We start from the raw sequence: 20,847 nt of genomic DNA, 5'->3' as shown, positions 1-20,847 counted from the left end.
AGCCAGTGCACTTCCTCTAATGGAAAATACCAGGGCAATGGGGACTACCAAACACGCCAATGGGAAACATCAAGACAGCTGCAGAAATGCAGAAGAAAAATGTGTATTAAGACATTACACACACACACACACACACACACACACACCAAAGTCCCCACCACAGACTCTTAACCATACACGGAAGGGCAGGAGGGGCAAAGTAGCGGGTTGGGGCAAGTGAAGTCCCTTCACTAAGGCTCCTCTACCTATTTTCAGGATGCCCCTCTGAAATGGGGTGCTCCTCCACCCCTCTGCCCACCAGCTCTGTGATGTGGGGTGCTCCTCCGCCCCCCCTCCGTCCTTAACTCTCATTGCTCCTCAGTGGGATGTCACATGGGTGTGTCCGTTCCCCCAGAGTGGAAGTGCCCAGGACAAGTGGTCCTCATTCCCACCTCAGTGCCTTTCCCTATGCTGTTACTTCTAGAAAGATGTTCTCAGGAGTCAGATGGATCGAAATCCTGGTTCTGGGGCTTCTGAACATGACAGATTGAAGATTTGGGACAAGTCCTGTTAGCTCTCCTCAGCTCCCTCTTCTTTCAGATAGGACGACACTCTCAATGGTCTCCCTGGGGGGTGGTATATGGGAAGTCCCTGGCAGAGATGGGCACAGAGTTGGTAGGCGACCGACAGCAGCTGCTCACGACCTCACTTCCATTAACCTATCCTGGAATGTCCTTATAGTCAATGTGAGCTTGTTCTTCAAACGTCATTAGTGATTTCACTCAATTAGATGATGTACCTGCTGCCCCTGATCCTGGGTCAGCTCTAAAGCTCAGGAGTGCCCACTGTGGGGTGCAGGTTAGCTGAGGGCCTGGGTGTTGCTCTGGAAAGGGACACAGTGCCTCCAGATCCTCAGAGTGGCTTCCTCGGGGGCGTCTGGCTTCTGTACCTTCTAAAATATCTTGGAAAAGCAAGTATCTGCTTGCATATTTGAAATTTGATGGGTCATTTTTGAAATTATGAGTTTAAATAGAAATGCACTTTTAAATACAATTGTTGAGGGGCTTCTGGAGGCTGCTAACATCTGTTTCTTGATCACATGAGTATGTTCACTTATCAGAAATTCGTTTACAAAGTATTCACTTATGATTTTCTCACTTTTCTGGATATATGTTAAAAATAAATTTGTTGTAGGGGCACCTGGGTGGCTCAGTCGGTTGAGCCTCTGACTTTGACTCAGGTCATGATCTCACAGTTCATGGGTTTGAGCCCCACATTGGGCTCTGTGCTGACACCACTTAGCCTGCTTGGGATTCTCTGTCTCCCTCTCTCTCTGCCCCTCCCCCTCTCATGCTCTCTCTCAAAAATAAATAAAACATAAAAAAAATATTTGTTGTAGGTTTTCTGAGCTCTGCCACTTGACCTCATAGCAGGCATCCCAGACTGAAATGGAGTGACTGCCGGCTTGGCATGAGGGCATTGTGTCAGAGCCTAAGATCCATGGAGGGGTCAATTTTAAGCCCACCTCTGGTGGGCAAAGAGATCCCATTAGCCTGTTTGTTACAAAGCAGATAAAAAATGTCGGAGTTGAGGTACCATGGAAATGTTGAGGAAGGAAACTTAACTTTGCCTTAAGAATCAAAGAACTCCACTCACAAGATGCCAGCGACACTTGGACTGGGTATTGAAGACTGAATAGGAATATTTCTGGTTGGAAAAGGGAAGAAAACGATGATGAGAGTAGTATGAACAAAGACAGAGTAAAATAAGGCTCATTGTGTCTGAGCCTCAGGAAGTATCCTAATGTGGAAGAGCTTAGTGAGTATGTGTGTAAGTGTGTATGCGTGTGTATGTGTGTGTGTGTGTATGTGTGTGTGGCTGGTGAGAGATGAGGCTAAAGATGTAAGGACACCCTCTAAGGCCTGTGAAGCACTTTCTCAGAACTGTCTGGAGAGCTGGGGGGCAGAGGCTGACAGGTACCTGGGACCAAGATGGCTCTTCTCTTTTCCTCCTTTCTTTTTTTTTTCTTTTTTTTTATTTTATTTTTGAAACAGAGAGAGACAGAGCATGAATGGGGGAGGGACAGAGAGAGAAGGAGACACAGAATCGGAAGCAGGCTCCAGGCTCCGAGCCATCAGCCCAGAGCCTGACGCAGGGCTCGAACTCACGGACCGCGAGATCGTGACCTGAGCTGAAGTCGGACGCTCAACCGACTGAGCCACCCAGGCGCCCCATTTCCTCCTTTCTTTTCCCCAGCTTCACTGCCCACTGGCTTAGTCAAAACGAAACTTAGATTTGTTCATTATGAAATTAATTATAAATAATAATAAAATAAATACTTTTATAAGCATTTTGTAAAATTCATTTTTCTGTCACTTACACACCTACAAAAACTTAACGGGTTTTAGCAAATAACAATTTCTCTAAAACACAATCACAGTGTACCTAAGTCTAAGGTTAAGTTCCTGAGCCCATCCTTTCGAGAAGTCCTAGCTCATGAGGGTCTCTGAAGTGGGGTGTATCCACTGAACGTCAAGTTCTAGCATTCACGCGGGCTGGGGAGAGGGCAGGCCACGCACACCTACCTCATTGCAGAGATGATCCAAAATTTCAGAACTGAATATTCCTTATTTGGCTCTATTAAGTTAATGCTCCTAAAGCATAATAAAGTTAAAAAATACACGTTTTGGCCACTCAAGCTTCTGGTTTCCTAGCAGTGCAAATCACTGCCTGTGGTAGAGCAGTAGTAGCCAGAGTTGATGGAGGAGCATTACCGCAGCTACCTCCCTTCACTGTTGAAAGCACAGCAATAGCCAAGTTCGTATTTTTCCTTGTTAGGAGGAGAAACTTGGGCTCAGAGGCATTAGACAAACTCTCCAGGGCTTTCAAGTAATAAGTGCTTTTTGCTTTTTAGCAGTCGTACACCCTCCTTGTGGCCTGACATCCTTTGGAGAACCGGTAAGGTGAGGGACGGCCTGAGATTGGGAGACCCTCCTGAGTGGAGAGCCTGCCTTGGAAGGGGAGGGCGGCTTGGCTTTGGAGATGCTCTGGTGCCCTCTGGTGAGAATCTGGAGGTATCACAGGGCAAGGAGTACTTTGTGTGTTGAAGTTCAGTGATCATACCCACACATGGGATGAGTCAGCGTGAGAAAGGGCACAGAGGTGGGCAGTGAAGCTGGGGAAGAGAAAGGAAGACGAGACAGGAAGAGTCATCTTAGTGCTAGGTGCCTGTCAACCTCTGCCCCCCATCTCTCCCCAGACAGCTTGTCTCTCTCCTTTAATCCAAGGATGAGCAGTGGTTCTCAAGCCTTGGTGTGAACAAGAATCACGAGAGCTGGGAAGGCAGCATCTGGGCTCCAGCTGCAGAGTTCTGATTACTAGGTCTGAAGGGGCCACAGTGATCTGCATTTTGAAACTCCATTCAGGTGATTCTATGCAGGTGGTTCTTGGACCACCTCGATTTTCAAAAAAAACCTTACTGTTTGGGGCGCCTGGGTGGCGCAGTCGGTTAAGCGTCCGACTTCAGCCAGGTCACGATCTCGCGGTCCGTGAGTTCGAGCCCCGCGTCGGGCTCTGGGCTGATGGCTCAGAGCCTGGAGCCTGTTTCCGATTCTGTGTCTCCCTCTCTCTCTGCCCCTCCCCTGTTCATGCTCTGTTTCTCTCTGTCCCAAAAATAAATAAACGTTGAAAAAAAAATTAAAAAAAAAACCTTACTGTTTAATATTAATATTAATCTTAAAAGTAGATTAAAGTTTATCTAGGGCTGGAGGGCTTGGGGAGAAATGGAGAGTGATTGCTAATTGGTACAGGGTTTCTTTGGGGGCAATGACAATGTTCTAAAATTGATGGTGGTGATGTTTGCACAATTCCATAGAACTGTATACTTAAGTGGATGAGTTGTCTGATAAAATGTGAATTTCATCTCAACAAAAGTGTTATAGAAAAATTCTTATAAGTTCCTTCCACCATAGAAGCCATGGGAAAATCACAAGAATTGGGTATGAAAAGAAATCTTTATTTTTAAATTGCACTTTCCCACTGAAAGAAGAACTATTAGCTGCCCAAGCTGAAACGGTGGTAAGGACTTACAGTTTTTGAAAATATATTCTTGGAGAAAAGACAGGCGAAAAGTTCTCCTTGGACTAAGTCTATTAACATGCCCAGTACCATTTAAGGCAGCTTAGCTGACACTATTAACAGTATTTCACCTTACAGTTTCCAAAACGTGTAAACATGTGTTTACAGTAACCTCTGAGGCAGGCAAGCCAGGGATTATAATTTCCATTTTACTGGTGAGAAAACAGGTTCAAGACAGGAAATATCTTGCTCAGGGCCATGATTAGGAAGAAAAGGGACATGGGCTTGAGGTTTTTGGATTCCATGTCTGTTTACACTACTGTGGCTTCTTTCCATTGTCAATAACTGTCCTCTACCCCGAGAGGTCTCCGTGCACTTTATGATGGTCAAAAGCTGTGAGTCTCCTGTGTTTACTTTCCTTGGCCAGAAGACCATAGCCAGGCTGATTGCTGTCATTGGTCCCTTGTCTGTCTTGCCCACCCTTAACAAACTAACATCTCCAAATGATCTCTGTCTTCAAGTCCCGCTCCTGCTCTAGAGCCTTCAAAGGCAGTCATGGGGGCTTGGGTGTGAATTGCAGCTGTGAGATTTACCAACTGGGTATCTGTGAAGATGCTACTTAATGTATTAGATCTCTGGGCATTTGACCTATAAAATGGGAATGAGATGTTCAACCGGATAGGGCTTAATAAGATGTAGCTGAGTTGTTACGTAAAGTGCGGGGCTTAAGGCTGCGTCCGTCCCACCCAGTTCTACTGGCTGACATTGCATCCCATCCAAGGGATTCTGCTTGGCTCGCCAGGTTGTAGCAACCTCTTCCCCTTCCAAAAGATGTTTCAAGCACACAAGGGTCTGCATCACACAGCTTGGCAGCTGGTTAACTTCCAATGAGTTTTCTGGTGTCACCTTCTAAATCACTGTTTGTCAGTGGATTACAGAATAAGGGTCAGAAAACGCCGGGGTTCTATTTTAAAAATCTAGACTTACTGAATCAAAATCTCTTGGGGGTGAAAAAAAATCTCTTATGGTAGACAAACCTTAAATCTGCATTTCCCATAAGCATACCCCCAACCTACCTCCTCCCCCCATTCTTATATACACAACAGCTGGTGCCCAGCGAGCTAAATTCTAAGCAGGTAGAGACCAGGAGGGTTCCAGGGTCTTTGCTCCTACCACATCACTGAGCACACTTTTATGTACCTAACAGGTACTTATGTCGGTACTCGTGTGATTGAAAAGTAGGTACCGTGCTGAGCTGAAGAGTTCTCAAATCCACCTGCAGCAGAAGCATCTGGAAGGCTTGTTCATATGGTTTGGCCATGCCCACCCTCAGAGTCTCTGAGTCAGTAGGTCCGGTGGCACCTGAGAATCTGCATTTCTATCAAGTTTCCCCAGTGATGCAGTGCTGCTTAACTGGGGACCACACAATGTCACCATAAAATTTGGCTGGGAGATCAGAAGCATCAGCATCACTCGGGCACTTGCAAATTTCAGCAGCTCAGACCCACCTGCGACTTACTGACACACAGCTGGCATTTACATAAGACCCTCAGGAGATCTGGGTGCACATTCAAGTGCAGGAGGGGTCACGGTGTAGTTCCTTTGGACCTCGTGACAAACCTAGAAGGCGGCTTCCACTATTACTCCCATTTCGTAGGTGAGGAGATGGAGGCTGGCAGAGAGATGGCTCGATGCAGAGTCACGCAGAGAACATGGCCAGCAGCAGGGCTGGGACTGGAATTGGCTCTGCAGACACCCAGCCCTCACCCTTAACACTCAGATACTGTTTCCCTCTCCCCACGGAAGCCCTCCCAGCGCCTTCCTTCCTTCAGATAACAGTCCTATGAGCCCAAACAAGCGAATCAAGCTGCAAGGAAACCCTGCGCCCAGCCATGTACTTGAACCCAAGACTGTTGTGTCCACATAATTATGAGATGAGGTCCCTGGCCTCAGAATTTGCCGCCTCGTTGAGGAAGTATGAGTATGAACTCATCCCGATGAAACTAGCAATAGCAGACTCCATAAAATTAGGTGTTGAGTCCCATGGTCAATCTCACATTTGATATTAAAATTATAGCTTGCTTAAAGAGTATGGAGGCTACTAAGAAATTTATGCCAGATCACGTCACTGGGTGTCTTCCTGGCTTGTTCCAGACCCTGCACCGTGGAGCCTGGGTATGCTGGGGCTTCAGAATGGCAGATGCCACCTCTCTCTGGGTTTCCCTCTTCCCTTGGGTACGTGCCTTCTCTTTGTGAGGTCCCTTTGTGTATATGGAGCTCATGTTGCTGTCTTCTGCTGTCACAGGGGAGGGAGGAATTAGAAAAGCAGAGGAGGAGCTTTGATGCTGTTGCCATGGGAGAGAGAGCGCCAGTCTCCAGCAAGAGCCCAGTGCAGAGCCAGCTACATAATCCACAGGGTCCAGTGCAAAAAGTATTAAGATTTTTGAGATAGCGGTAGAAGAGCATTAAACCAGACGTGAGGCCCATGTAACTGCATGGCTCCCAGAAGGCTAGCCCTGGTCCAGGGGCCCGGAAACAGGACAGACAGTACATCCCTTTAACTTGCAAATAACCTGCCTGTCAGGGGACCCGGTGGTCTGTGGAGGCGAGGGAAGAAGGCAGGACCAGGGGGTAGGAGATAGTGCCGGGGGAGGGGGGAGTGCTGTGTATAGTTAGGTTTGCTCCAGGGCAACTGTATCTGCCACTCTCTGCCTGCACCCAGGGGAGAGGCTGAGGCCCAAGGATGGACGCGTCCCCACCCCTCTCCACAAGGGGCTCAGTCTGTTCCTGTTGAGGTCCTGGAGCCAAGGCCAAAGAGCCAAGGTGGGGACCCAGGAGAATGGGAAGCCGGCAGCCCAGGAATCTCACTGGGTCCTCCCACCCCGGCCCTGGGCTCCCCTTCCTTCCCCCCCAGGTCCTCACCTCAATCTTGGGTCCTGTGTTCTCTGTGGAGCTCTGCACCCCGGCTGCCGGAAACTAGCTGCGGGTCAGTGTCTCTCTCCGTTCAGCAATCAGACGGGCCGAATGTAATCCTTTGTGGGGCCAGGAGCACAGCTGAAATGTGTCCAGCTCCAGAGGTTAAGAATTGCCAACTCTGACCCTGGGGATGGGGACACCTTCCTTTGACAAAACAATGCTGCCTGCGGTTCCTCCCATCTAATAAGTCTTCAGAGAATCTTCCCGCTGCAGCTTCCCTGTACTTACTATCCTCAAGGGCGCTGGCTTGCCGCCCAGCACTGGGGGCCCTGAGCGTCCCTCTCTACCTCCACTGCAGGGGCGTCTGTCCTTGGCTGCACCCTTTGGGGAGCTCTGAAAACTACTCCTGCCTGTCCCCCCACCCCAACATCCTGTTGGCGTCGGTCTGGCCACCAGGATTTTTAAATTCTCTGCTGCCTGGTTTGTTCAGCTCCACCCGCAGCTGCTCAGGCCACACTACAGGTGACACTTGGTCTCCAGCGGTGGATCCTCCTGACTCAGACTGACTCCTTGAGAAGCAAGTGCTGGGGAAAGGAGTGGGAACTACCTCTGCCTCTGTCCCATCCTGGCCCCACCTGCCGAGGGGAGGAGCCTCAGACCTCCACCCAAACCTGCCTGTTGTTTGCCGGCTTCCTGTTGTGGGACCACCTGGCCACCCAGCACCTGCTCTCCCATATTTCTTTGTGTTCTGCTTTTTCTCCATCTTCTTTATCTCTTGCTTCAAATGTCTCCCTGGCTTCGGCTTTCTGCATGCAGGTCTCCAGAGAGCGCCTTTTCTATCCTGCCACCTCCTCACCTGTTTGTCCACCTGCGGCAGCAGCTGCTGGGCCCTACCTTCCAACCCCTCCCACTTTCTATCCCCACCCTGGGTGGGGCGGGGGCAGCCCTGGACCCCATGCCCATACCTGCTCACACAGCACACCTGCACGCTCACACAGCACACTTAGCACGCCTCTCCGCCCCGACCAGCCGCTGCCCGTGTGGCAGCACCAGGGAGACCCCCCTGCCTAGAGCAGCATTGTGAGCAGAGGTGCTGCTGACCCCGCTGCTTCCTTTCCAGGGCCTAGGCTGCGTGCTTTGCAGGTTTCCGGGGCCAATGCAAAACCTTGCTTGTCTGCTCAGCCTCCTGGGCCAGATGTTTCCTGTTTAGTGGTTTCATTTTTTTAAAAAATCTAGTCTCTTTTGGGGTGCAGGGCTGGGCCCCAACAACACTGAGGAAGAGGCACACATCACTTCTGAGGATTCTCTGTGCCTCTCGCACATACCCCTCCTACCTCCAGGCACCCAGGGCTTCTCGCTGCACCCTTGCTGGACCTACTGCTTCTTACCAAAACCCTCTGGGAACTGAGGATGGTGAGGGCTTAACAGCCTCTAGAAATGATTCTGATTGGAGACAGGTTGGACACAGACACTGTAGTTGTTTTCAACCCTGGATGCACAGTGGAATTGCACCAGGAGCTTTAAAAAAATACCTGTTCCCAGGCCCCTGCTGACTTAAGTGGTCTGGGGTGGGACCTGGGCCTCAGAATCAGGTGATTCTCATCCAGTCGGGGCTAAGCACCATTACGCGAGGATCTCAAAATCTAGACCTTGACCCAGCAGCATCTGTATGATCTGAGAGTTGCTAGAAGTTCAGATTTTTGCTACCACCCAAATCCACTAAATCAAAATCTTCAGGGTTGAGAGCCAGGGATCTGTGTTTTAATGACTACTGTAGATGATTCTTCTATGCACAAGAGTTTGCAAACCAGGGCATTATAACCTGCAAAGCAAGGGAAAGGGATGACCAGAGGCAGCATCCTATTTCTGAGTCTACACCAGTGGTTTTCAAAGTGTGGTCCCTGGATCAACAACAGCATCACATGGGAGCTTGTTAGAAATGCACATTCTCAGGTCTGGTCCCAGACCTGTTGTATCAGACACTCTGGGGGTTGGACCCAGCACTGTTTAACAAGTACTGTAGGTGAACCTGATGTGTGTTCAAGCTTGAGAGCTACTGGTCTACCATCTACCTGCCTCACCCAAGACCATTACATGATTTGGGTCTAAACCCTGGAGACTCTATAAGGAAAGGATGGTAGAAAAAACATTTGTGGAGGCTTGAAGTTATTACCCATCAAATGATGATATACTTCTGGTCAGATGGTGTGTACCATTCTGCAGAGTTCCTTCTCTGAGGACTATGCAGGGAGTAGATGTTGGGAAGGAGTTTCGGAGGCAAGATTCAGGTAGCTGGCCCGCCTGAGATTCTGTGTGTCCATTATGTGTATGTGGTTCTATGTGTGAAACAGATCACAAGATCCAGCCGGAATGAGCGAGTGGGCTCTGTAGAGGGAGACAGAGCGGGGAGAGGAGGTGTTTCTATTAATCAATCATTTCCCAGGGCCAATATGTGCCTATCAGTGGCTAGTTCTCTGAAGAAAAGACACGAAACCCAAAACCAATTGCATGTGTGTATATATAGATGTACTTACATTTGTGAGTATATTAGTATGTGGGATATATGTCTGAATGCATAAATGCATGTGTATACGTACGTAGGCAGTTGTGTCTCTTTGCTCATGCACATGTGTATGTACGTACTCCTGTGGTAGTGTGTGGTATTATGTATCTATGTGTGAACACGTGTGCATGTATGTGTGCATATGAATAAGTGTGTGTGTGTGTGTGTGTGTGTGTGTGTGTGTTATATGTGTGGGTGTTTATATTAGAACCACTATCCTCATAGGACTTACAGTCTATTTGGAGAAAAGACCCACATAATTGAAACAAAGAACAACTGTGCAGTACCCTCCACGGTAGTGACCTTGAGGGATTAAGGAAATAGGGCGTCTCAGGGAGTTCATTTTGAGAAAGTTTTCCTAAAACAAGTAAGGTAGGAGAGGAAGGAAGGAGGACAGTCCAAATGGTGAAATGAGGGAACAATCTTAAAGTACCCCACTTGGGTCACACCTGAGCTATGTCCAGTGTCCAGCCAGTCCTTTCCTTAGCACCTTGAAGCTAAGAAAAGGTTCTGATATGGCCCCTCTGGCCTGAACACCGCATTTAAAAAAAATTTTTTTTAAAGTTTTATTTATTTTTGAGACAGAGAGAGACAGAGCATGAACGGGGGAGGGGGCAGAGAGAGGGGGAGACACAGAATGGAAGCAGGCTCCAGGCTCTGAGCCATCAGCCCAGAGCCCGACGCGGGGCTCGAACTCACAGACCGTGAGATCGTGACCTGAGCTGAAGTCGGACGCTCAACCGACTGAGCCACCCAGGCGCCCCCTGAACACCGCATTTTAAAGAAAACCAACGAGAAGATGTCCAGACTTTCCTGGGCATTTCTGGTCACTCGGACTCAAGGAATCGGGATAAGAATGGAAGGTAAGAGTGTGAGCTCCTCTATCTGCATCCCACACTGATGGATTCTGGCATGGACTAGTTACATTCCAGGAGTTCTTATTTAGCCTCTACACCAACACTGCTCTTGGACAGGAACCATTCTCATTGTGTAGGTTAGTCCCAGCCAGTAAGGAACAGAGAAGGGCTGGATTCAAAACCAGGTCCATTTGACTTCAGAGCTGGGAACTTTCCACACCTAACCTCCTGGTTGACTCACCAATTAGGTTTGATGACTGTGGGAGGTTTTGTGAGTTTATCATCTCGGGGATCCCCACTCTTTGTGAGCCCAGCTGATAGCCTCCACGCCACCGCTTTCATTCTCAGGAATGTCTTTTCTGTCCCACCTTTTTGCAATCTCTGTAACAACAAAATTTCCCTTTCTTTCCACATTTTATCTGAGATTCTAAAACATTCCAAAGCAGAAATGCATAACGTGTTCATTACTGTTGTTACGCTCGGGATTACAATGTTCCTGTAATTTGGAGGCAAAGCACAGAATTATTTTAATATATAAAAATTATATTTAATATATTAAAAATACATATTTTAAGTTATAAAATATGTATAAACGCTTTCAAGTGTTGGTGCAGACAGAATGGAGCACCTTGGGGCTTTGCAGACCGACCCTGCCCCAATTCTGGGGTCACTGGGAAACTGTCAGAGGTTCTGACAGGCTGAGCAGAGCACATGCTAAGCCCCAGTTCAGATTTTTTCTAGCAGAGCTGAGTTACCCATGTGGCTTAGTTCCTGCATGTTATCTTCATTGGCCCAGGAGAGGTGCCTATCTTCATTCTTCTTGAGTGTATGAAAGTGTATATTTTTTTTCATTTGTATACTCCACTATCATTTCTCTTTTTTGCTTGTGTGAGTGCTTACAAACAGTCTATTGTTGTTTGGTGTACATGCATTTTTATTTATGCAAATGATATTGATAATAAATGCCATATTTGTTTTTTTTTTGTTTATTTTATTTTAGAGAGAGAGGGTATGTGAGTGATGGGGGAGAGAGGGGGAGAGGCAGAGTGGGGGAGAGAGAGAATCTCAAGGGAGCTCCATGCCCAGTGTGGAGCCTGATGTAGGGCTCATTCCCACAACACCCAGCTCATGATCTGAGCCAAAATCAAGAGTCTGCACTCAACCGACTGAGCCACCCATTTGACCTGAAATGTCACATATTTAGTTTTAGCCCAGCACCGGGTTTTTAAGATCTGTTGACATTGCTCTGTCTGTGGTCCTGGGCATCTACCCGCTGTGGGGACTGAACACACGCCCCACTCTGCTTAGCCTCTGCCTTCTCCAGCTCTCCCACCCCAGTCAATGCCGTGATGAAGAGCCTGCCTCGTGGTCCATGTGGGAGCGGGGGTACTTTCCCTGAGAACTTTTCCCTGAGAACACACTCTGGAGGGGAGTTTCTAGGTCACAGAGGGTGGATAGACTTTTTTTAATTGAGTATAATGTATTGTCAAGTTGGCTAACACACAGTGCAAACAGTGTGCTTTTGGCTTAGGGAGTAGATTCCAGTGATTCATCGCTTAAACACAACATCCAGTGCTCATCCCAACAAGTGCCCTCCTCAGTGCCCATCACCCATTTTCCCTCCTCCCCCCTCAACAACTCTCAATTTGTTCTCTGTATTTAAGTGTCTCTTATGGTTTGTCTCCCTCTCTGTGATGCTTTTTGCCCCTTCCCTTCCCCCATGGTCTTCTGTGAAGTTTCTCAAATGCCACATACAAGTGAAATCATATGATATCTGTCTTTCTTTACTGACTTATTTTACTTAGTGTAATACCCTCCAGTTGCATCTACGTTGTTGCAAATGGCAAGATTTCATTCTTTTTCATTGCCGAGTAGTATTCCATTGTGTATACATATATATATATATATATCACTTCTTCTTTATCCATTCATCTAATGCCACTAAATACTGAGGACCTGCTCTCCAAGTGCTGCACCAGCCACTTCCTACCAGTGTTTTATGAGGATCCCATGCTTGTTTTATGGTGCAATAAATACATGGTCTGTGTTGCAGATGTTCTATGGGTGCTTAAGGAAAATGTGTGTCCTCTGTTTGGATTTTTGGAGGGGGGATGTTGACTGGGAGGGTTGATAATCCTACATGTAAATAATAGCTCACACTTATCAATCCTCTTGTTATATGTCTGTAAACTCTGTTCACCTTTTGTTCTTTTGATATATCAATTTCTGAGGTTTTGGTAAAAGCTACAATTATTGATTTATTTATTTCTCCCTGAAGTGTAGTCAATTGCTGCTTGATGTATTTAAGGTTGATTGTTTATGCACATATGTGTTTATGATAATTTGTTTATGATAATTATGTACTCTTCACTCTTCTCCTATTCCTTTTTACATCATTCTTTGTTTTTTTTTAAATTTATTTAAACTAAACAAAAACAATTTACTCATTTCTCCCACTTCCCACCTTTCACCTCTGGCCATCACCAATTTGTTCTGTCTCTATGAGCTTGCTTTTTTTTAAATGTTTATTTTTGAGAAAGACAGAGCATGAGCAGGAGAGGGGCAGAGAGAGAGGAAGACACAGAATCTGAAACAGGCTCCAGGATCTGAGCTGTCAGCACAGACAGTGGGGCTCGAACTCATGGACCATGAGATCATGACCTGAGCCAAAGTTGGACGCTTAACTGACTGAGCCACCCAGGTGCCCCTGAACTTACTTAAAAAAAATATATTTATTTTTGGATTCCACATATAAATGAGATCATATGGTATTTGTCTTTCTCTATCTGACTTATTTCACTTAGCATAACACCCTCAGCATCCATCCATGTTGTCACAAATGACAAGACATCATTCTTTTTTTTTAATGTTTATTTATTTTGAGAGAGAGAGAGAAAGCAAGCTCACATATGCGCACAAGCAGGGGAGGGGCAGAGAGGGAGAGGGAGAGAGAGAGAATCCCAAGCAGGCTCTGCACTGTCAGAGCAGAGCTCAGCATGGGGCTTGATCTTACCAACCATGAGATCATAACGTGAGCCGACATCAAGAATCAGATGCTTAACTGACTGAGCCACCCAGGCACCCTGATCTCATTGTTTTTTATAGCTGAATAATATTTCACTGTATATCCATTCCACATTTTCTTTATTCATTCATTTATCGATGGACACTTAGGTTGTTGCTATGTCTCAGCTTTGTAAATAATGGTGAAATGAACATAAGGGTGCAGATATCTTTTCGAGTTAGTTTTTTTTGTATTCTTTGGGTAGATACCCAGAAGTGGGATTGCTGGATCATAGGATAGTTTTATTTTTCATTTTTTTGAGGAGCCTCCATACTGTCTCCCACAGAGGCTGCACCAGTTTGCATTCCCACCAACAGGGCATGAGGGTTCCCTTTTCCCCACCTCCTTACCAGCACTTACTGTTTCCTGTCTTTTTGATACTAGACATTCTGGCGGGTGAACTGATATCTCATCGTGGTTTTGATTTGCATTTTCCTGATGATTCATGATGCAGATCATTCTCTGTTTTTTAACTTTTTTGCCTTCAATTTCACTTTTTCAAGGTATTATGGTTGATGCCCTAAACTTTTCTTTTGGTCCACGTTTATTTATTTATTTATTTGATTTTTTTTGTATTTAAACATTCATGTCTCTTGTTTTAATTTTTTAAGTTCATTTATTTTGAGAGAGAGAGAGTGCTCACGCACATGAGCAGGGGATGGGCAGAGAGAGAGAGAAGGAGTGAGAGAATACCGACTGAGACACCCAGGCGCCCTTATGTCTTTCTGTTTTAAATGTTTTTCTTGAGAAAAGCAAATGGTGAAGTCTTTTCTCAAAAGTGCAACTGAAGGGTCTCTGTCTTTCAGTGGTAAATTTAATAGTTAACATTTTTTTATTTTGCTCAATTGCTGTCATATTATGACTGATTTCTACTTTCTGGGTTTTGTTGTTGTTCTTATTGTCTTTTTTGGGGGGGGGGAGGAATTTTTTCTTTCTTTGCTGTTTTCCATTGGAAAAAGAATTTTATTTTAGTTCAAAAATTCTAATTCTACTTTTGTTCTCATGGTGGTTGCTCTTATCACTATTTTATTCTTTGTGGAATTTTTAAACATACCAATTTCTGTACAAGCCAAGTACTCAAACAGGCGCTCCTATCTCTTTTGTCTACCTCTCCCCTTGCCAATCATTTAATATTCCACTTTTGGTTGTTACAGTTACATTTGTTCTATTTTCCCCCCTTCGGTCCCAATGAACAACAAACGCTACCAAGGTATTTGATCACCTTGCACTTCCTGTGTCCCTTGCAACATTTCCTGGATTTGTTCCTAGTTGGATACTTCCACCTGGTGTGTTTTCAGTGTCAGACTCTGTGGGTAAATCTTCTGAGCTTTTGTTAATGCCTGGGAACATGATTGTTATCCTTGCAGATGCCTCCTGTATGTGGAATGGCATCTATGTGGCATCACAGAATTGAATACATTGGCTTAGTCTCTGAGCCTCGGGTCTGGAGCCCTACCACTGTCCTCTTTCTTCCCACCAAACTGGCCTGGTGGTGGTGTGCTGGTAAGCTGTCTGTCTGGGGAAAAAAGGTCCAGATTTATAGTTTGCTGCGGGAAATACTCCCCTCCCCTTGAAGCTGACTTCAAGCCATTGGTGTGATGGGATTGATGCACTCATTTGCACAACTGGCTGGTTGTGTTGGAACTGGTGGGACCTGATTCCCTCTCTTTGTTGATGCCTAATTGAGATGCTGAAATCCTGTGGCCATCATATATTTTCATACATTGAGTTCTTTTATCCCATCCATTTCCACCTTGCTTGGTATCCTGGGCCAACTCAATTTACTTTATAGATGAGGATATTGAAATACTTAGAACAGCTGAGGGGATTTGTTAGTGGTCACTAAGCAGAATGGTATGCACATGGAGGGTTTCCTGTTCTAATAAACCCAGATTATAACACTTTGGTGGAAAATGCACGAAAAGTGCTATTTTAATGGTTCGATGTCATCACGTAGAGGTTTTGGGGTAGCTGAGTGAGCTGTGAGCAGAAACAACCGTCTGGGGAAATTCCTGGATGCCTGATCTTCAGAGAGCCACAACTCCATGGTCATTAAAATACAGCTTGAGACCTTCTTGGCCGCAAGGTGTGATCCCAAACTCAGAGGTAGCCTCTGGAATGTGACTCATTCCCCTTTCCCATGTGCGGGATTTGCTTCCAGTGGGAAGTGTTCCATTTTCCTGGAGAAGTCATAATGGCTAGATATGATCTGGTAGAGAAATAGGCAGACCAGTGCTCTTGGGGTGGCAGAAAATGGCTGGGATCTCAGGGCAGACAGAGAAAAGAAAAGATAAATACAGACACCGGCTTTTTCCAAATAATGGATTTTGGCCAAATGTAAGTCTTTCTTAAAGCTGCATTTATAGAGGATCTGTCCCCTCCCCCTTGCCTTCTTTCCCCCATCTTGTATCCTCACCCCATCATGCTAAACTAGAATGTGTAAGATGGGGGAAGGGTGTCCTACCAAGTGCTCTGATGGTTTATCCCTGTCCTGCAGGGGAGGGGTGGGGGGTGCTGAGCCACATGCCTTCTCACAAAGGGCTCCTGAGGGTTAGGGGCTCAATGCCATAAAAAGATTAAATAACAAGAGTTACTGACCATGCAAGAGGGGCTGGGTTTGTAATTTAGGGGTGCAAGACTAAAACACCATTCACTTGAAAGTGAGATGTGTTGCTAACAGCCTGTATTTCTACTCAAACAGAAATAGAAGACCACAGTCATTTCTGTATAATTCCCTTTGTATGCAAATCAAACCCTCTTTTGATGATTTGTTACCCATCCCATCCCTTGTCAGACACATGCTTGACCATGGAAAACCCCTCAGATGGGCAATGTGTGAACAGCGTAAGTGCGCCCCATTTTAAGAAAATCCCGATACCATCTTGTGAACTTAACCGTTTAATGACAGCATGTTTATGAATACTACTAAAGAAAAAAACATTTGTTTAAAACATGATTTGAATGTTGAAAAAGATCAGTTTTCATCTTATGACATTTCCAGAAATATTTCTGTTATGTAAAGGAAGGCACATTGGCATTTCCAGTGAATTTAAGTTCCTAACCCCAAATCTGGAGAACATCTTCTTGTGACTCAAGAACAAATCTCAGAACATTAAAAATTTCCTGCCTCTTCTCCAGGTAAGCCCTCCATCTATTACTTGACTCAAAGTAATTACTTGATGGTCACACTGATTTCATCAGTTTACGGGAGAGAGAGAAGAATCAACACTTCCGAGGTGGGAGGGACTGAATCCCTCCCTGTCATGAAACCAGTAAGAATTCAAGGCTGAGAGCAGGGATGCGTTCACTCCAGATGGCAGGGGCTCCCTAGGGGCAGAGCTAGGGCCAAACCATCCTATCGCCTTCCAGGCTGATGCATGTTTCCTGGAACTGTGCATGGCTCCATAAAATGACTGAGTTGGAGGCTCATGCCACCAATCCCTGTCCCCTTCTTGATGAGTTCTCTTTAGGGATATGGCTTATTTTGCAGAAGAGGGCAAATTCCCTTCAAAGGGAGCTCTTATGGTATGATTTGTGAGTATGAAGTCTAAACTAACGGTATCTTTGATAAATGTTGTACATCTTAGAACAGAGAGGTTCCTAAATGGTGACTAGACACGTATTTCCCTATGTGGGGAAAAACTAAGGTGTAGGCTTGCTTGGGGAAAGAATCACAGAACAGACAGAAAGGGAGTTTGTGTGGCCTTCAGCCTGGGGACCTGGATGACCTGATGAAGGCTGAGTACACAGTGACATGTTTTGGAAAAGGCAGCCTAGGAGACATCATAGGCCTGGTACTTTGTTATGGTTGATGCTCTTCTGTTTTTCTCCTGGGATAGGTAGTAGATGCGATTGGCCTCTGGGTAGGTAACTTTGCTGAGTGGAAGCTTGTAGATGGCAGGGTTGTTGGTCGTCAGGAGCAGGAAGGTGAGTGCTGAGAGGCAAAAGGGCCAGGTGCATGGTGGCAGTCCAAACTGGGCAGGGGCAGAAAAGAGACACACAAGAGAAGCCTTGATTATATCAGATGCTTTGGCCTGTTTCATCAGCCCTTAACACTCCCCTACAGCCCTGGGTAGAGGACGGGATGCTTTGTGGGTATTGAGAGGAATAATACTTCTTGACCAATATAAATAAAAGCATGTCAGTGCTGTCTGCCTGAATTGTAACAGGTGGATGCACATTCTCCAAAATGCAGCCATTGGAACCCTATTACAATATGGCTTTATGTAGAAGTCATGTTTTGCCTTGGGCTGTCTGGCTAGGTTATACCTTCAACTCTAGGAACTGACCATTGCCTGCCTCTCCCATAGCCCCTGTTGAAGGAGTGGCATTGGCAGCCATTTTGTAGCTCACGATCTTTATCTCTTTGGTCACAGCTGATTGGACTCCAGCAATGCGACTTCCACAGGCAGATGGCCTGGGAGTTGAATCCCTCTTTTGAGAATTTGAACTAAGAGAGACTGGGCTCTTGGTCTGAAAGGACTGGAGAGCCAACCAGTGCTGGGTGGCCGCTAGGGGGCTGTGTGCAGCAGAAGAAACCCACCACAGACACAGGGAGATAGAACAGACATCTGGAGAGAGGCAGAGATGTAATGTCCTAGTCCTAGGGGTTGGGGGTGGAGGGTAGCTGCTTCTATTCTCAAGGGCTCCCCCATTCCCAGCTCTCCTTCTCATGGTGTTGAGCTATTTTTTCTTCCTTAGGATGCCCTGAGGCTTTTCAAAACAAAATGTTTATTTATTTTTGAGAGAGAGAGAGAGAGCAGTGAGGGGCAGAGAGAGAGAGTGGCAAGGGGCAGAGACAGACCAGTGAGGGGCAGAGAGAGAGAGAGTGGGAGACAGAGGATGATCCAAGGTGGGCTCTGTGCTACAGCAGAGAGCCCAATGTGGGGCTCGAACTCGTGAACCAAACTGTGAGATCATGACCTGAGCCAAAGTTGGACACTTAGCCGATGAGCCACCCAGGCGGCCCATGCCCTGCAGCTTTTTAATACACCTCTCACTCTTCCTTGAGATCACTTGAGTGGAGAGCTTGGTGATAAGGAGTCTGCAGACTCAACTATAAGGCTGACCAAATCATGTTCCCCCACACCCAACCTCATTTCCTTATAAGCAGCAAAGACCTCAGAAAACACCACGGGGATAATAATGCTGGTAATGTGCTGCTCAAAGATGGCACTGCTGGGTGAGACTTGGAGAAGGACTACAGCAGCCAGAACCATGGCTGTAAAAATACCCACGAGTAATGAATTCTACCCAACAAGTCTCTCCAAAGCCCTGCTCACACTACATAGTGTGTTTTGGGAAGAACCCTCTGGAACCCCACAGTGGGAAAGGAAGTAGGTCTGGAGTTCACATCTCAGACCCACATCTCAGCTCCAACCACCTTGTTAAAGTTATTTCATCTGTCTGAAACCTATTTCCTCAATAGTAAAGTAGGGATAACAGTGTCCACTCAGACAGTTAATGCCTAGTGCATATTAAGGACTCAGTAAACAGCCCTCAGCACTCAGTAAACAGTGGTCATGATTGTCAAGTGGGGGGGGGCACGTGGAAGACAGGGCTGCGTGTATGAGTGCCAGTGAGGAAGCAGAGGAGTGCAGCTCCCAAGTGTTCTGTCTGTGGAGGGTGTGAAGGGGCTCGTAAATGTCACTTGACATTTTTATATTGTTCTTCAAGCAGATTGGACATTCCTTCCACGGGAGTAAATAGCCTGCCCTTTTTTGTCTCCCTGAGAGTGTTCAGCATAGTGTCCTAAACAGAGTAGGCACACAGAAAGTAAACTCGAGTTCAAAAAAAGTCTAAATGGAATGGTATTGCCTCTAACTTCTTTGCCCGCAGAGGAAAAGGGCCAGTCATCCTCTAAATGCCTGTGATCAGAAACAAAAGCCTCCTGTTTGCATCCCTTCCAGTACCTTGCCCAGGGAAGGCACGTGACACATATTCACTGGCTGGACAGTCAGGTGGAAGGTTGGGTACAAGAATGATGGGAAAGCCTGGAGAGCAAAGGAGCCGCAGAGACCATACTCCATGCTCTAGTTACCCGCCCATTCTTCTGATGGCTGACCAATCAGCCCCAGCTCTTAGATTCCCCATGGTGCAGGCTTGCTATCTTAGGCTTTTATTCATTCATCATTTCTTGAGCACCTATTATGGGCTGGGTATTGTGATAGGTACTATGGATAAAGACTAGAATACAGCCGGGCCCCTGTTCTGAAGGAGCACATGGGCTGAAGTTGGAAAAGGAAGAATATGTATGAGGCTCGTCACCATACTGTACGTCAAGTGTCATAGCAGAGGCGTGTACAAGATTCACCAGAGCCCAGAGGAGGATTTAGCCCACTGGGAGACATAGGATGGTATCAGGGAAGGTGGGTTCTATTGCCTAGAAAATTCCTTCCTATGCTAAGTTCAACCTGCCCAATTTCCCTAAGGGTGAGGAAGGGATTTGTGCAGGTGTGAGTAAAATGCCCACCTTCATCCCTACCTTCAGGACCACTGGGACTTTTCCTGGTTGCTTTTATCAAATGTGCCCTTGAACCCTTATTTAAAAGGGGGAGGCATTGGGGCGCCTGGGTGGCACAGTCGGTTAAGCGTCCGACTTCAGCCAGGTCACGATCTCGCGGTCTGTGAGTTCGAGCCCCGCGTCGGGCTCTGGGCTGATGGCTCAGAGCCTGGGGCCTGTTTCCGATTCTGTGTCTCCCTCTCTCTCTGCCCCTTGCCCGTTCATGCTCTGTCTCTCTCTGTCCCAAAAATAAATAAACGTTGAAAAAAAAATTAAAAAAAAATAAATAAATAAAAGGGGGAGGCATCAACTGCGGGCTGAGCCCTGAACACTCTGTGCCGGACCGGGGGCCCTACCCAGTGTACGTGGGGGCTGGGGCTGGCCATGCGGCTTCTCCTGTCTCAGACACCACCTCACACTAGGGCTCAGACAAGGAAGGGATTCTTGGACTGGTGCATGTGCACATAGCCACCAGCGCTGGCTTCTCTCAGGTATTGCTGGGGCTTGGTTCCCTGTCTTCCTTGGAGACTTCCCTCATGACCCCCTCAACTCCTAGTTGCCAACGGATGAACAGAGATGTACCCTGGCCCATAAGTTAGTTGGGCAGTTGATCTATAAACATACAAAAAAAATTAAATAATAAAGATTTAAAACTAGTTCTAGGGGATGATGCAGCCGAAAGAATTCGAGTTACAAGATAGTGTTCTTCAAATTGTCCTTCTATAACAAGCTCCACTGGCCCCCTGACAATGGGGTCTGTTTGACCGGTGGTTGACATTGAACCTTTAGAGACCCAGCTCCTTCTGTCTAGCAGGTGCTGAGGCAAGCGGTGTGATTTGAGATGAGAAGGATGAGTTGGGGAAGGGTCCCCGGAGGACAGGCTTGCATT

At 46.6% G+C, this 20,847-nt stretch overlaps 2 protein-coding genes across 7 annotated transcripts in view; both read right to left on the bottom strand.

Annotated features, from left to right (window-relative positions):
* Positions 1 to 7,214, bottom strand: part of SLC14A1 (solute carrier family 14 member 1) — a 53,459-nt gene extending 46,245 nt beyond the window's left edge. Inside the window, exon 1 of one of the 2 annotated variants that reach the window (XM_045042188.1) lies at positions 6,979 to 7,214. The gene's annotated coding sequence lies outside the window, so the exon portion shown is untranslated. The remainder of the gene's footprint in view (positions 1 to 6,978) is intronic. The other variant, XM_045042190.1, reaches the window with a different exon arrangement.
* Positions 7,215 to 16,346: 9,132 nt separating this feature from the next.
* The window catches only part of SLC14A2 (solute carrier family 14 member 2), a 500,849-nt gene continuing 496,348 nt past the window's right edge, over positions 16,347 to 20,847 (bottom strand). For all 5 annotated transcript variants that reach the window (XM_023241947.2, XM_045042185.1, XM_045042187.1 and 2 more), the window contains one exon: positions 16,347 to 17,430. In XM_023241947.2, coding sequence (XP_023097715.2) covers positions 17,230 to 17,430 — 201 coding nt within the window. In that variant the 3' untranslated portion in view covers positions 16,347 to 17,229. The remainder of the gene's footprint in view (positions 17,431 to 20,847) is intronic.

Source organism: Felis catus, chromosome D3 (assembly GCF_018350175.1).
Source record: "Felis catus isolate Fca126 chromosome D3, F.catus_Fca126_mat1.0, whole genome shotgun sequence".
NCBI classification, from domain to species: domain Eukaryota; kingdom Metazoa; phylum Chordata; class Mammalia; order Carnivora; family Felidae; genus Felis; species Felis catus.
The sequence above is the reverse complement of the archived record's forward strand: the minus strand, read 5'-3'. Positions and strand labels throughout refer to the sequence as shown.